The 17,348-nt window shown below is 38.8% G+C and overlaps 1 protein-coding gene across 1 annotated transcript in view; it reads right to left on the minus strand.

Annotated features, from left to right (window-relative positions):
- Positions 1-836: 836 nt before the first annotated feature.
- Positions 837-17,348, minus strand: part of LOC102378771 (thiamin pyrophosphokinase 1) — a 344,925-nt gene continuing 328,413 nt past the window's right edge. The window contains exons 7-8 of the mRNA XM_006022162.3: positions 2,771-2,917; positions 837-901 (exon numbers count right to left, since the gene is read on the minus strand). Coding sequence (XP_006022224.3) covers positions 893-901; positions 2,771-2,917 — 156 coding nt within the window. The 3' untranslated portion in view covers positions 837-892. The remainder of the gene's footprint in view (positions 902-2,770; positions 2,918-17,348) is intronic.

Raw genomic sequence — 17,348 nt, forward strand, 5'->3', positions numbered from 1 at the left:
TCCCAAGAGAGAAAGCTTTTAGATCAACAAGGTATATGAACAAGGATTTCCAAGCAACATGTGCTCACTTTTATCATTTGCATTAGTGCTTGTACTTCAAAATCCTGGTTCGCTTCACCTGTTTCCAGACCTTCATTCCTTCAGAATAATCAGTTGGTCTCCCATTGTGTTCCACTCCCTCCTACCTTGATTTTAAATTACAATGGGTAAAAAGAGTGATGCTTTTTTTTCTGGCTGTTTACGAGAAACTAATCATACTGTTAGGCTATATTGAAGAAAGAATACTTCTCTCACAGTACTACTGTGGACAATAAAGAGTTCAAATTACCCAAATGGAACCGTGTAAGTGGAGTGAAGAGGCTGTGGATAACACTATTAAACCAAAATTGTAATTTAGTATCCAAGCTACCTTTTGGCTGTTACAAATCCATGTCCCCTTAACCTGCCCTATATTTCTAAATAGCAGAAATAGCTTAGTGTTAAAGAAGTCATTTACTGATAATGCTGCATGATGGCCAGAAACTGGAGGAAAGACAAAATATCCTATGCCAATGAAAAACAGAACTAATGCTTTATGTAGGATGATGAGTAAAAGGTTTTCAGCAAAACCAAGAAAGTGCCTGGAACACAGCTGGTAAATTTGCATAAGACAGGGGTCAGTCAAAAAGGAAAAGGACACCATGTTAACAGATACTTTATTTGTCTGTTGGTATCAATCTTTGGGCAACATTTTTACATGGTCCCTCTGCTTCCCAATGGACATCTGCTCGTGTCTCACAGTCAGGCTATTATTCCAGATTAAAAGAAAGATTTGGGCAGCTCCCAAAGTCACGCTTGCACTGCATCTTTACACTTCATAGTTGGACATTTATTTTCTCTTCCAGGGCTCTCTTTAGAGGACCTAACAGAAGAGCCAAGTCAGAGCTATAAGGAGGATGAACAAGTACCTCAAATCCATGGTTTTTTGTTTTCTATAGCCATGCCAGAAATATTTAGGCATGCATTATTATGGAGAAGCAGTATTCTTTTTATCAGTGCTCCACAACACCAGCTTTGAACAGCTGGCTTCAAACTGACTCAGTAATATTCTTTGTTTACAGTGGACTCCTATGCTTAAGTCTGTCACGTGGACACCATTAATTTCCCAGAAAGCCATTAAAAGAATTTCATTGCCGTTCACTCCCTCTGTGACCACCCCCTTCTCCCCCCCTGCAAAAAACAAAAGAAACCAAACCAAACCCCACATCATAAAATACAACTTTTCCTAGGCGCACTCAAAACGTGTAGCCATCATTTCTTTTAACTGTGCAGAGGGAATGTGAAATGGCAGAAAAATGAAGAGTTGTGGTCTTTCTGATGTCAATGTCCAAACAGAAAACACTAGACATTGATTATGCTTCTAGCCATACTTCTTACATTACAGTCATGGATATCTTATTATTTTTGACCATGCTTCATAAGCTATAAAAATAGATGCAAAGGAATTTTGTTCTAGTTATTAAGGGATTCATTTTTCCTTCAAAAACTCCCTAAAAACACAACCTTAACCCTGGCATTTTAAAATGCATTAAAAAAAGATGAGTTAAAAGAATATGAGAGTTAGGCTAAAAAAAGCTAACTTTTTTACATGTTAAACTGGGCATTTATAACCTTATTGAAACTCCTCAAAAAAGTTCGTACTAGCTTTCCCAAATATCCCCTAAAATTAATTTACAGTGTCAGTAAAGTCCTGTGAGAAGAGATCATTCGCATATGAATCACTCCCTGCTTTCAGATTTTCTTGCAGTTATCCTTCAGCTCTGGCTTTCCCTCATTTTACTTCATTTCTAGCCTTTTAGCTTTGCAACTAAATAATCACAGTCACTCCTTGCCAAACTGGCAAATGAATCCAGCATCCTTTCTGTAGACAGAGTGCCTCATATTGAGATAATGCCGAATCTGCCCCTCTGGATTCAAACCTACAGTCTTATAGAACCTTATTAATGCCCTTCTCAGATTACATGGCACAGGGCTTTACCATCAAACTTGCCAGTGAATCTCACTTATTTTAACATAATAACCCTTATAAAACAAAATGGAGAAGTGAAGAGCAAATTATACTGCTGGAGGCCCAAATATCAGAAAAGATATTTCGAAAAAGAAATAAATGAGTAGCTGCTAGAAGCAGCTCTCTGACTCTTAGATTTGCCTTTTGATTTTAAGTCTTAAAAGTAGAAGCTCTGCAATACATTGTATGTGTTATTTTCTGAATCAATAATTAGGACAACAAATCCAAACAGTGCAAAAAACCCAGCACATCTTCGAATGCCTTCCCTCACTAATCATATCTGGATTTTAATCATACTAAACTGCAGCACTTAGTCCATGTAAAAATTCTGCTTCATGTTCGTCAAGCCCTTGAAATTTTCCCCTTATGGCTCTCCCTCGCTCCAATTTAATTTGCTGGAATTTACAAGTTCAAAGACATTTTCCACTAATAACCCCAACCCCAAAACTGAATACATTTTTGGCTCCCAAACAATGTTACTTTTTTAGTTTTCCAACCTGTTTTTAAAAACCACTTCTTAGTGAGTTAACCCTTCTCTCTTCACAAAAGGTACAATCATGATTTACCACCGAATTGTTAACGAAGGTATAAATTAAACTAAAACATTTAAATAAATCGATAGCCTGATCCTGCAGTACACAGAACACCCAGGCAGAGCAGTGGGAGTTTTAAATGTGTCAGAACATTTATGTTGATTATGAGTTTGTGTTTAACATCACTTACAGGTTGAAGCAGGTAGATGAGGGAGCAGTCTTGGAGAACTATAACTGGAAAAGGAGTGATATTTGTTGCATGAAAAAGTGTCTCCACTGATGCCATGATTTGGTCAAAGCGTCCTCCAAGTCCGCCCAAAACCACAATGATATCAACCTAAAAAACAAAATTAAAAAAAAATCCAGTTTAAAAAGGAACAGCCTAAAAGCCAGTTCTCTGTATAGCAAAAAAAGTAGAAGATAAGCCCTTTCCCCAGGTTAAAAACAAAAAAAAATTAGAATGGGTCCAGATCCTCAGAAGGTGTTTAGTCACCTAAATGGCTGGAAAAAAATTTCTTAGCAAGCTTGCCTGCCTATAGCTTTGGACAAATGTGGCTACAACCTATACCCCATGTCACCTAAATAACATTTAGGATCTAGGCTATAATGCTTTATTTTGGGGGGCTTACACTCTTAACAGTGTTCAGAGCAGGTGTATTATTGCAGGATTTGTCAACCTGTTTGGTTGAGACAGCTTTTATGGGCTAAAGTTATCACTATGCAAGTTATCTTAACTCCACTGACTTAGATGAATTCATCTGTCTGTACTGATGTATTCAATGACATCAACATTCAAATTTTCTGAGGAGCCCTCTATCTCATCTTAGTGGCTTGCATTGTAAGTGCCAGAGCAAAAGGAACTTTTGAAGCCACTTGCTTTCTAGTCCCATCCCAAAATACAGCTATAGATATGAACATATCATTCTAGGACCATCAAAAAATATGATTTACGTCTGAGAAAAACTGTATTTGCAAGATTCACAGACTTCTAAACCTCTGTAAATTCATGGTCAGTGTTTTTGTTTAATAATAGAGTTCATCATGCATTCACTTAGTGTTTTTCATCCAGAGAACTCAAAGTACTTTAGAAAATGCATGTATTATCCATACTGTATCAAAAAAGTGCAAGAATGTCACCTTAATGAGCTGTACTTCATTCCATAGTAAGCAAGTGGCAGAGACAGGGAACTATATAGGTCACCTGTACAGGTCTCTAGCCTACAGGAAAACATTGCTCATAGCTTTTAGTCAGGACACTTGGGTTGTATTTTCAACTCTCTCACTAAACTTGCTGCATGATGGTAAGCAAGCCAACAACTTCTGGTACTTTAGTTAATCTACAAGTTTACCAGGAACACTTGCATGTCTTTGCAAAGAGCTTTCAGACCGTCATATCAAAGGTGTCATCGATGCATAAAGTATGATTATTATTATTACCCAAATGTAGGTCAGTTAGACTCAGTAATTATTTTTTAAAAAGCTATTACCACGTAAGTCACGACTAGAGCTTTGCCACAATGCAGCTCTAAAGCTTTTACAGTCTGCTTTGACAATGGCCATCTGGTGAAGTTTCCAGCTTTATAGAGCTTTAGTCCACAGCCATGGTGAATACATGAAGTTTTACTCAACCCATGAGTCACATAATGATACTTTGTGTATCTGGAATGATGCATTAATAACATCAGCTTCTACTTTTATTACCAGGGCTAGGACTTTACGATTCTGTTGCATATTTGCTTGCATGCAAATTAAGCCCTTTTCCAGCTAGTCAAAAATAACACTCTCTTTTCTAATACCACCAGAAAAAAGTAGAGAGAAACTGCATCAGACAAAACTGAAACATTTAGGTTAGCTGTAAAATACTGAAAGGAAAATATTTCAGACACCTGTAATGAAGAAGTGAACAGTTTTTCCATGCTGATAAAATCATACACATCTAAGATATAACCAGTAGGTTTTCCTCTAATGTCCTTGATTTTCTAATTTGCCTTTTATTTAATAAGTTCAAAAGAGTAGGTCTCTGGCTGAATCAACAGAGTTTACTCTTACTTTATTTAAAGATTGAACAAGCTCCTCCTAATCACTGTCAGTATGAAGGCCCCACAACCACTACAGACAGTACGTGAATGGACTGCTATGTTCACATAGAGCCCCAATAACATCAAGGAGGCTCTGCCAGGACCCAGCAGTCTACATCAATAATACTTTCCATTGGTTATAGGGCTGGAGCCTTAATTAGCTCCAAAGATCCAATTTTCAGAGAACTGAGCAACTGCTCTATCATATTATGATCTGGGGTTTCATACCATATGTGAGCTCTGAAGGATTCCTTGGTTTCTTTTGACTTTGATGTTTTTTGATATTTTAATTACATTGAAGGGACATGTACTTCACTCGAACTTGTTGGGCTGAAATGTGGCACTTGGAATATTCCACTTCGCAATATCTAATGCACAATACTTTGGGTTGGGTATTTGACTATTTTTCCTTACTACATTTTCTCTTCACCGTTTGGGGCCAAATTCTACTCCCTGATATGAATGCAAAATTTAATTCTCACCAAAAGCACAAGGCCTATTGCAACCAGAGAAGTCCCCACTGAAAGTATCATTTTGTGACACTGGTATCATTTTACTGGTTGAAAAAAACATTTTATTAAAAAAATGAGCTCCCCACTAATCCACATAAATGGTCCAAGATACTATCCTGTTTCTAGTATTGACTGCAGTGTTTTGAGAGATTGCTCCACACAACTATGGTATATATACAGTTTTTAAAACCTCTTTAGTTCTACTGCAGTGTGGTAAAGATCACAAGGATTGCCTGCTGAGGAGGGAGTTATAAAACAGCAGGTGTTGGTGAGAAGGCTTGCCTTCTTTTTAAACTACTTGTGTATCCTCTATTCAGGAACTATATGGATGTATGAAAGTGTGTAACAGAACAATGATGGTTAGCAAGTGAAGGCAGCATCCTCATCACAAGATCAGGTGTTGTTTTCATTATAGGCACCCCTACCTTTCACAAAAGTGCTTTGACAGCAGTGACACAGAGATGTAGAATTTATAAAGGCTGCATCTGAAGCCCTAGGTGTTGCTACAAACATTTAAATACACAGACTCAACAAAAGCCTCAATGGCCATCACATCCTGAAACCACCATAACCTGTATCACAAAGTAAAACACATGAATCAGCCAAACAATTAATTCCTTGCTTAATTTTACTGTCTTTTTCAGCCACCAAACCTGAATATACCTTGCTGTGCCCTGAAACCCAGTTACCCACTCACAAAAATCCAGTCTATTTCAGACAATAAGAGAAAAAGACTTAGTTTGCAAGTTCAGGACCCTTATACATGCACATATTTTTAAACCAGAAGGAACTATAAACTCATCTAGTCTGAGCACTTGTAATAACTGAGGCCACAGATTTTCATCCGATTACCTCAATAATCATCCAAACAATTCACCACATATTTTGTTAAAGCAAATCTTCTAGGAAAGCATTCCGTCTTCCCTTTCTCTTAAATGCCCTGTCACCAGCCCCTTGGCTATTATTTGTTTTCAGATACTGCCATTCATTCAGGGAAACTAAAACAAAAAATATCTTTCAAAGCTTAAATACCTGGAAATTACAGCCATTTAGTAACTGTATGTGGACATGACGGATCATAATGCTCATGTGTGCACATCACACTCTCTGTGACCTATTCACTGTGTAGCATTTTTAAGAGGTATGATGCATTCATGGTCAGAGTGCTAGGGTCTAAATACTGATTTAGCCATTTTTAAACAATGGGCTCTGAAATGATTTTCAGAGTAACTAGCAGAATGCAAAACAATAATTTAAGAGAATAAGTAACAGAATATTTTGCACAGACTGTTCATAGATATTTGGATTTCTTCCCCCATCCTTTGAAATACTCCATTTAGAACTTGTAGTAACCATACAGACCATCGGCTGCTAGGGCGTCATAACAGTCACTTAGTTTTCACTGCTTTTCTTTTTTGAGAATATTCAAATGGGCAATTTATTTTAAATTGCGTATAGGCTTGTTAATTGAAATATTCCCACGTACAGTTTGGTCCAGATCACATTCCTCTTTCTTGCGTGGAGAGATTCATTATCTACATGTTGTTGACCATGTAATTGAGAAATATGTGCCTAAGAAACAAGTAGATGGGAGGAAAAGCTCAAATGCTTTATGAAGCAGGGTGAAACTCATCTAGTTTCCATAGATTCATAGATGTTAGGGTCAGAAGGGATCTCAGTAGGGCATCGAGTCTGACCCCCTGCTCTGGGCAGGAAAGAGCGCTGGGGTCAGACAACCCCAGCTAGGTGCTTGTCCAGTGTCCTCTTGAAGACCCCCAGGGTAGGGGAGAGCACCACCTCCCTTGGAAGCCCCTTCCAGAGGTTATTTTAACATTCCTATAGAGTGTCCACCACAGTGGTACCTGCCTGCCAAAGTCTCCAAAATTTAACATTCTAACAGCCCTGTATACAAATGACACTTGCTCTACATCCTCTATTCAATGATCCTGCCTTGAGCAGAGGGTTGGATTAGATGACCTCCTAAGGTCCCTTCTACTTGCCTATGAACACCTTCACAGTCACTCCCAAGCTGAATGTTTTGCAGCATTCTATATGGTCACATCCAAGGTACCAGATATCACCTCACATTTGTCCCTGACATTTCCTAATTTTCCGGTCACACATCCAGCATATAGGACTGTGGTGCATTCAGTCAACTGATGCTACCCACGATAAGCGATGGGGGGGACACACACGGAATTTGCAAAATCAGACACTTTAACAACCAGATGCTTGAACTTCATTTTATATTTTGAAAAGTGATTAGACAAATGGCATTGTAAGTGCTATCTATGTCTATCATATCAAATGTGCACAATTTACAAGGCAAAAAATTCTCAACAGCCAACCTTGCATGTTCAGGATAGGTACTGAAAATCCAGATGGGTTCTTATTGGTTCATACATCAGTGACAATACTAGGAAATCCTAGACTGGCATGAATATAGTTGACAAGTACAGCTTACTCTCCAATGGATACATTAACTCTTCTCTGCTGGTCAGCCATTTTAAAAAATGTAATAATTATTTTGTGAATGATGTAATGATTTATTAATATTCCAGAAATGAGTCCCAGTATGTGCTTACATTGATATTCTTGCAACATGTGTTTGGCCTCACAGCTAGAATGCCTACATAAAAATGCATGGCATTAATTTCTTACTAAAACGATATGCACGATCACACAAACATCTGAACTTCGCTGAGGCGCAATCCTCTTATCTTTCCTTATTGCTCTAGCCATCTGACTCTTTATGGGAACAAGAGTACTCCAATGATAGCTGTTACCCTGTCTCTGCACCTCAGATGATAGCCTTCAATCAATTTCACTGTCACCTCACTGATTCTATTAATCTTTACATGATAATGTTCCAGGTGAATTGCCAGCTGCTTCACAAAGTATTTCTCTCTTAGGCTGATTCCCTCATTTTTTTCTTATACTATTCCCACCCCCCCATCTGAGGCTCCTTTTATTATTTTAAAATACAAAAATTTAATCAGTTGTGCTAAACATGCCAGTTTGATTATGTCAGGCTGCTTAAACAGGGCAAAAATATGTAATGATGAGATACAGAATGCAAGCATGGAATTATCACTGGACTAGAAATTTGGGAGTCAGGATTTGTTTTTTTATTCTTGATACTCCCATTAACTCCTTCTGTGGTCTTGTGTAAAATTCTTTGGATAAGATGGCAAGACAGGGTGACAAATGTGGAACTGTTAAATTGTGCAGGTATGTCATTCATGGGAACGTTGATTAGTAAGAAAAGACTCAAGTGGCTTGGTCATGTCAAGTGAATGCTGGATCACAGGATCCTGAAGAATGTGCTGTATTCTGAAGCTCAAAAGCATCTAGAACAAGAGGCAGACTGCTGCATAGATTTCAGGATGCTAGCAAAGATGACTTAGCATCCTTAGGAATCTCTGTGGATGATTGGGAAAGGAGTGCAGAATGCCACTCTGGTTGGTGGAGTCACCTTGCAGACGGTGCAAGGTGCTGTGAAGCAGACTGGATCAAGTTTTGTAGTGACTGGCATCAGAGGAGGAAAGAATCTTCCACTCAGATTCAGAGCACTGCTAGAGCATGGGTGTGCCCTACCTGTGGGCAGGACTGTCACTTGTGCATCAGACTCAACAGCCATCAAAGAACTCATTGGTGCGTATACCATGCTTTGTAAAGAATGATGGTGCTAATCGAAGACTTGAGCCGGTCAATCTGATTTCCATACCTCATTTTCTCTACTGTTAAATATGTGAGAATATATATTTTACTTGAAAGAAATGCGTCAAACATCATGACTCAATTCCTGACAGCCTTTGATTGAAGGCTCGACAGAACAGAAGGGCAGTCTGTACCAGAAGTGGTGCATTGGATTCTGGTTCAGGCCTTGACTCTGTCACAGACTTCCTGTGTGACTTTGGACAAGTGACTTAAGCTCTCTGAGCTTCAGTTCTCCATCTATAAGATGGTGGATAATATTAATCATTTTTGGAATATGGCCTGCATGATAAAGGAAATCAGAGTAGATGATCAAGATAATCTGCTTTGCTTCAAGTTCTATGGATGAAGGCCAATAATTACTAGCACTACTCTGCCTTGCACTTTGTCAGTGGAAAAATGGATGCTAACCCATTACTATGTTCCAGGTATACTTTATTCTGCATCAGCAGACAGGGACTGGGCTAGATAATCTCATGCAGTCTCTTCCAGACCTACATTTCTACAATTACAAATGATTTATTAAACTAGTACATGAGCCCTTGCCCTGCTGCTGCCTGTACTGTAATTATTTTTGAGACACAAATGTTAGCTTCCAGAACTGTTAATTTGGCACATTTAATGAGCATTACATCTATTTAAAGTAGTAGATATATGAGTCTAAATGCAAAGGTTCAGACCTGGATACTAAAGAAAATTAGTCATTCAGATTTAATGCAGAGTCAGGCTGTTCAATAATGGTTTCAACTTGATTACATTTATCAGTCATGGCCAAATCACACAAATATGCTATGTGAATTTGCAAAGAAATTAAACGATCATCAAGAAGGTTATTTTAACATTCCTTAGTTGATATCCATGATGATTGTGCAATGTTTGCATTCATTGAGAAAATTGTGCTTGGCTTTGTACAGAGATTTTGAAACAATCTCTGCCCCACAGATTTAACAATCAATTATCAATCATCAGCTCAATGAAAAGCAATTCTAAATTTTAAAATAATCTATCCTCAGTGAATGCTTTCAGCCTCCTATTTCATTGAAATAATCTCTTGTAGATGTCTTGATATCACAGTGATTGGTTACAAGAAGCCAAGTTGCCTAAACCAAAGGCCATCTTTCTATTGTGTCTTCAGCTGAGTATGAATCAAGCTCAACATGATTTTATGAATTGTTTTCAACTTAAAACACTACACTTAAACCTAAATAGGATTTCCGCTAGAACATACTAAGTCCTAATCAAACCTTTATGCTTGTTGGGCATCTGCCAGTTTTGGGGTTTTTTTTTTAAAGGAGTGCAAGACCTCCAGTGAAATCAACCACACCAAATCCAACAAAGCAAAACAGTATTTGCAGGGAAAAATTTAACTGAGATTATGAAAAAACTTCCATTCAACTTTTAGAGACCTGGCCTATACTGCACTGGGGCCTGAACTGAATAATGAAATTCTCTGGTCTGATAGTTTGATTCTCTAATTTGAAGATAGAGGGCCCTGAGAAGACTGGAGAGGAAAAAAAATGGACCAAGTATGAGTAAAAACAAATGATCTGACAAAGGCAGTAATAGTGGAGTAAGTTTTAATAGGCCTGTAAAATATAACCTCAGCCACTGGTGAAATGCACAATGAGCAACCAGAGATTATGCCACAGGCCTGAAGTTTTATTCATTCATTCATTACTAGCAATGGCTGCAATGAAAAACAAAGGACGTGAACAATTCTTGACAGCTTGTGGAACTATCCTGTTGGGGGTTCCCACTACCAGCCAGCTTTAAAAATTTGATCCCTGATCAATGAGTCATAACTAAATGAAGGCCTGTATTAGTGAAAAGGAATAATGACTGTGCTTTCTGATGGAAAAGACCAGAGAAATGAGCTGTTACACACTGTCAAAGAAATGGAAGCTATGGAAACAGAGCAGGCAAACATATAGTGATGATTTTTAGTCACATCGGTCTGCTGATTACTTATGAGTTGTAGTAGGGTGAGGGGAAAAAGCTGTGTTGCTATTTTGGATGATGTATGTTTTTGTAACACAAGTACCACAGACTTTTGGATCACAAGTTCAATGAGTGAATGCATAAAATAGGTGACAGCATTGTTAATGCTGCTACCCATTTTATGGATTTGCTCATTGAACTGTGATCCAAAAATCTTTATACCAAAGCTCTGGGCTCAACAATCTCCCCTTTAAACCATGGTGATATTTGTGTTACAAAAACATACATCATCCGAAGCAGCAACAGAGCTCCTTCCCCTCACCCTACTACAGCTCATAAATAATAAACAGATGAATGTGAATAAAAATCATCACTTTCCACTTCACAAAAAGCCTCTCTCCCCTTCCTCAGGGCTATACAAGGGCTTGCTCAATCAGGCATGTTTTGCAACATGTCCTGAAGGTTAGCAAATTAACACCATTTTAGCCAGAAGAGAGTGTAACTAGGGAAAGGAGCGCTTCACTGAGAATTCTCTGCTGGCACCCCTGCAGAATTCATATCCGCAGATCCAGGTCAACACCAGCAGATTACAACTGCAACCATTTGGCGGAGGTAAAAAAGGTTTTCACACAGGAACATTTCAGAATAGCAAGGACTTCTTAAAGCGCTGCTTCTGACCTGAACTTTACTATCTAGGTTACAGACCACAACACGGGTCCCAGGGCATTAGATCTAAAGAGAATGTGTGTCTTTTCACACCTCCCTTCATCTCAGACAGTTCCCATTCAATTTCACAATCCAGTTCAAAATAGATCACCCTTTAAATTTCTTCCCAAAAGGAACATCATCTTTTGACCTGCCTGTTTGTTTCAAGGTTGGCTCTCTTGTTTTCCTATCTCAACTGAAACCATCTCCTCTTGCCTCTTAATTTCTGCTCAAATGCACATTTTTGCTGCATTCTTGGATGGCTACTAAATCTGGATTATTTCTGGCCAGATAGGATCTTGCCAGGAATGAGGACACCCAGAGACCTCTAGACATACAAAAAAACTAGGACTCTTGGTTCCAAAAGGATACCTTTTATTAGACCAACTGGAAAATGGCAAGAAAACTGTCCTTTTCTGCAAGCTTTTGGGCTCAAAGTCCCTTCGTCAGGCTCTGGAAAAAGTGTAGATGGTATAAGATGGTAAAAAGTCCCCATAGGTAGGAAATAAACTTCATTTTTGCACAGAGGGAGCTGAAGATGGAAGGCTGTCCCTCTGGGTCCATGAGACCTCTAGGCATTTATATTTAGATGAGGGAAAGTCAACTCAAAGCCTAGGGCTGGTTGAAATTATTTTGTCAATGTACTTTTGAGGAATAAGAACTTAAAGAAACAAGGACATGCCTGAATTATGTTCACTTTGGTATGTTAAAGGAAAAACTCTTTCATATAAAATTTAGGGAAAAATTAAACTAAATTTTCCTCCAAGAACTGACATTTTTCAAATGTATCCTTATGACCTCAATCATAGCAATGCAGTCCTGGAAAGTCCCAGGCCTTTTTTTGTATTCGTTACTCTATGACTATATTTTAGCTCTTTAAACATTTAAGGATGACATTTGTCAAACAGGCACTATAAAAAATGATGTTGCATGCTATTGTAATGTAGTTCTCTTACAGTGCCTTTCTGATGGGGTAGGAGGCATTTTATACCTTCCTGGGAAGAGGCAGCAGTTCAACTATTTAAAAAGTTTAGACACATATTGAACCCAAACCTAAAAGATCCTACAGATAGATCCCAAGGATACACTATTATCTGCAACTAGTCTGGGCATTAATCTTCATGATGAACAAGGGCATAATAGCTTGTCCTATTAGCCTCAAGGGAGACATAGAAGGCTGAAATCAAAGGCAGAAGATCCCCTCCATTTCTTACATGCCCAATATTGCTTCTGAGCACTCCCACTGCCCATCTAAGCAATTAGGCTTACATACATAACAGAAGGTTTGCAGGAATAAGCCCTGAGGCTGGAGATATTCCAACAGTAAGGAAACCGAGTAGGATCTTATTAGGTTCCAGTCTTTTCTTTCTAGGTGAAAGAGCATAATTTAAAGCAATGCGTCTTCCTTGTACTTGAGCTAAGAATAACCCGCATTATGAATTACAGAGTCTATACTTTCTTTTTTTTGTCCATTGGCATAGATATGATTTTGTCCATTCACTCAAAATGAAGTGTGTCAGAATTTCTTTATAGCTTTTCAAGTGCCTCCAGATCAGCAATTTTATGCCTACAATCCACTTGCTCACGTACCAACATGTAGTTCTTTAATACATATAGAATGGGACTGTAATAGTTTCTTTAGGTGAGGTGGGAAGAGGTTCATTCCTCCTGCCGCTCAATTTAAGGTGACAGTGGGAGCATCTACACAAGATGCTTTGGCAATGTATCATCTAAAAATAAATATGTGCCACCAGGACTGCACAGTACCGGCAGGTACTGGGCAGTCATTTAGTACTTGCAAAGTCATTTAGTGCTTGCTAAAGCAAGTAGTAAATGACTGTACAGTACCAAATGCATAGTCAGGGGCACATGTAAATGTGCCCACACTCAACTTAAAATATAGTCAATTAGGAAAAAACAGAGATTACAATGAAGTATCACGTCTTTCTACTAAACTTTCACCACAACCACCTCCATTCTTTTCACATTCAGACTTTTCTCCTTTGCTTACAAAATCTACAAAACAAATTAACCAGTGAAAAAAGGAGAAACAGTGAAACAAAATATTCACCAAATATTCATTCAAATATTCACTGATCAGTCAGTCTCCTCCCTACCTCCCTGACAGAAGCATATTTTAAGCAATGTTTCTTTAACCAGGTAAAGAAAGTAATGGAAAAAGGGTTATTTTTTTACACCATCTTCATATACGCAGGGGCCAAATCACTGTAGTACTAATTTAGTGACAATAAAGTCCTTGTGAGTTCAGAGTTTTCCTTAGGGCAAGATTTCTTCAAAATCTTTAGGCACCTAAATATGCAGATGAGTGTCTAGTACGATTTTTCCAAGCCACGTACACGCCATCCTTTATTCCCTGAAAAATCCAAACCTGGGGGGGAATGGGAATTGAATTCTAAATATTCCTTTTGAAATCTTTGCCATTTTAATTTATATTTAAATATTTCTATCACTACTTACAACAATAACTTAAATCTCTGTCACCCCCCCAAATACCATATATGGAAAAGGATTAATTAACAGATTATCACTATGCAAAATTGGATTAAAAATGTTTATCATGTGTGCATTAGCTCAGTAATTTTCCAAAACCTGCAGCTGAGGTTTGAAACCTAGGTGCCTAAAATTCAGCTCCTAAATAAATGGCCACATTTTCGAAAGTAAACAAGCAGCACAATCTATTCTCTTCAGCACATAGCCATACATTCTCTCCAATAATGGAGAGAATTGGGAGAATTAGTTGGTAACCTAATTTGGAATTTAAATTAGCAAATTTCTTGGGCAACGTAGCCACAAATCATAGCCCTGCTAAAGAACTTGGAATCCACTTCCAAGAAATGGAATACTACTTCAGTACTGCTACTTCAATTAGTAGTATTGATATTATCAATTATTAGTATTAATAATAGCAATATTAGCAACAATGATAATAATAAATGCCCACAAAGCAATGTCCACGCATTATTATAATGAAGATTCTTAAGCAATGCAGTTCATCTCTGTGCCCATGACTATATTGCACTGGAATCTGAAGACAGATATGATCTCTCTTTCTTATGAGATTACAATGTTTCTCTCTGTCACTCTGAGACAAAAAGCCCCAAGTCTCTCCATTAATGGAAGTCATATATGGTCATACGAACTTTCAAGATTAGAAGTTCCTGGGAGTAAAGGAACTTGGCAATGAATCTTCCTTGGGAGAAATCCTATTATAATTCTCCTCTGGCAAGTATGGATTAGATATTATAGCTTCCAAAAGTGTAGTGATTTCATTCAGAGCTACTGTAGTGTCAGTTATGACATGAGACCTGTCTTTTTGTCATCTGAAGCAAATGCCTGCTACTTTCTTAAGAGGAGCACTGGAGGCTAGGATACAAGGGTTTCTTTATAATGATCAACTAGGGCCAAACCGGTCAATGTAACTGGTATTCCAGTTGCAAGCCATGTGTAATCACAAAGGAATACACCATATGGGCATGTCCAGATGAGCCTGCATGTGTGGTCTGAAGTGCCGCAAACTGCATATGCTATACATGCAGGCATTTGCCATGCTGCTAATTTGCAGCATGGTGGGTTTTTTTAATAAAAAACAGGGCAGTGCATGTGGCGGCAGCATGCGCTGCCCAAAACTAGTCTGGCTGGCCAGAGCCATGCTCTGGCTGCTGGTCAGGCTCTGAGGGCCGGATTGCCGCCCCTGGAGCCCTGGAAAGCCCCCAGGACTCCAGGTAAAGCTGCTGGGGATAGCCCAGGTGCTGGCCCCAGCCTCACTACCCCACCCAGGGCAACTTGCTGCACAGCAGAGTGCACATGCACAAGTGTTCCCTAGGGACAAATAACAGTCGCACAACTATATGATGCTGCTGTCTGTCCCTGGGGAAATGCATGTGCACACTTGTCTAGACACACCCTATAGGTCTGATTCTCCTATAGCATTAGTATCTATAGCAAAGCCAATCCATTCCCAGTGGTACAAAAATCAGTGTAAGAGGAAAATCAAACTCATTCCCACCAGTGGTTCAGTGGGACACCAACAAACATGTGAGCACATCTTTATGTGTCTTACAGGAGGACTTACTCCAGTGGCAGGTCATTAATCCCTTCTGCAAGGTGCTGACTTGCAAATAGTGCTGACCGCATTCAGTTTACGTTGGTTATAAGAAGAAATGAGGTCACTACAACTTTCAGGATCAGGCACTAAGCTGACAGCACTTCAGATTCTACTATCCAATCAGGAAAGGTTTACTAAGAAAACTTGCTACCAACAAATGGAATGGCTTCCAATACTGTCCTGAAAACAGAGTCAAAGGAGCTTTAGTTTTTTAATCAAATTTACAGTTTTAAAGGGAATTCTTATAATTAGTGGTTGTTTTTAACTGTTATTTTCATCTAGAAGGAACAGATTGTTCTTTCTTTAACTGTTTCATCTAAAGTACTGTTTAGTCCTCAAACTGAGTTCTGGGACCTTTCATTTAACTTTAGTATCTTTTTTCTTAAAAGAGGATATAACAGATCTTTGCTCATATGGGCTAAATATATCAGAAAATGAATTCATTGGAGATTCTACTGCCTCTTAAAGTTTTAATGGTAGTGTGTTCAAATTAATAAAAGCAATGCGCCAATATGGAAAAGTAAGGGAAAAATTCACAAAACACCATTAAAGTTACTGATAAAGTAGCACTTCCATTTAAGAACCACATTTTTCAAAGACATAGCAGCTCAACAGCTCTCTTGTATGTGGGGTATGGCACAAGTCTGCATCTTAACCTTTTTCTTTTGTCATGCTACAGAATGTGTACATTAAATCAGCTGGTTTTCTAGGGAAGCGAAATTGTATTTTGTATTGTTTCTTTGGAGCAGTGTTATTTTGAAGAGCCTGATAAAAAGTGAATGAATTGATGTTGATGTACCACCTTCATCTCTTTATCATCAGGTTTCACCTAGTATGGTAGGCACTGTCAGGGTTAGCCACCATAAAAGTAGAGACCTTGAAAGAAAACCAAGGGTGCTATATGAAGTGGCATTCATGATACAACAGGTAAGGACTCTTTCCTTTGAGTCAGTACAGAATCTATGCTCCAGTGTGGTAAACATATGAGCACCTATTGTCTCAGACTCTGAATGAAATACAAAACCAAGGCCAGAGAGGGCACTGTCATAGAATCATAGAAAATAAGGGCTGGAAGGGACCTCGAATGATCAGAGTCCAACCCCCCTGCTCTGGGCAGGAATACTGCTGAGATCAAATGATCCTAGCAAGGTATCTGTCCAGTCTCCTCTTGAAAACTTCCAAGGTTGGGGACTGCACCTTCTCCTTGGGAAGTCTATTCCAGATTCTAGTCACCCTTACCGTAAAGAAAATCTCTCTTATATTGAACCTGAAACCGTCCTCTAACAGTTTATGGCCATTGCTTCTTGTCTTCCCCTGGGGTGCCCTAGTGAACAGGTTTTTTTTCCAGGTCCTGATATTCACCCCTTACATACTTACAGACGGCCACCAAGTCCCGCCTCAGTCTTCTCTTCCCCAGGCTAAACAGTCCCAGATCCCTTAGTCTTTCCTCATAAAGTTTGTCCTCAGGCCCTTAATCATTCTTGTGGTCCCATCTCTGGACCCTTTCAAGATTCTCCATGTCTTTTTTGAAGTGTGGCGCCCAGAACTGGATGCAGAACTCCAGTTGGGGTCTCACCAGCTCCAAGTAGAGAGGAAGTATCACTTCCTTAGACTTGCTTGTGAGACATTGCCTAATGCATCCCAGTATGCTATTAACTCTATTGACTACAGTGTTGCACCGGTGGCTCATGA

Source organism: Alligator sinensis, unplaced genomic scaffold (genome assembly GCF_000455745.1).
Source record: "Alligator sinensis unplaced genomic scaffold, ASM45574v1 scaffold213_1, whole genome shotgun sequence".
Classification (NCBI taxonomy): Eukaryota; Metazoa; Chordata; order Crocodylia; family Alligatoridae; genus Alligator; species Alligator sinensis.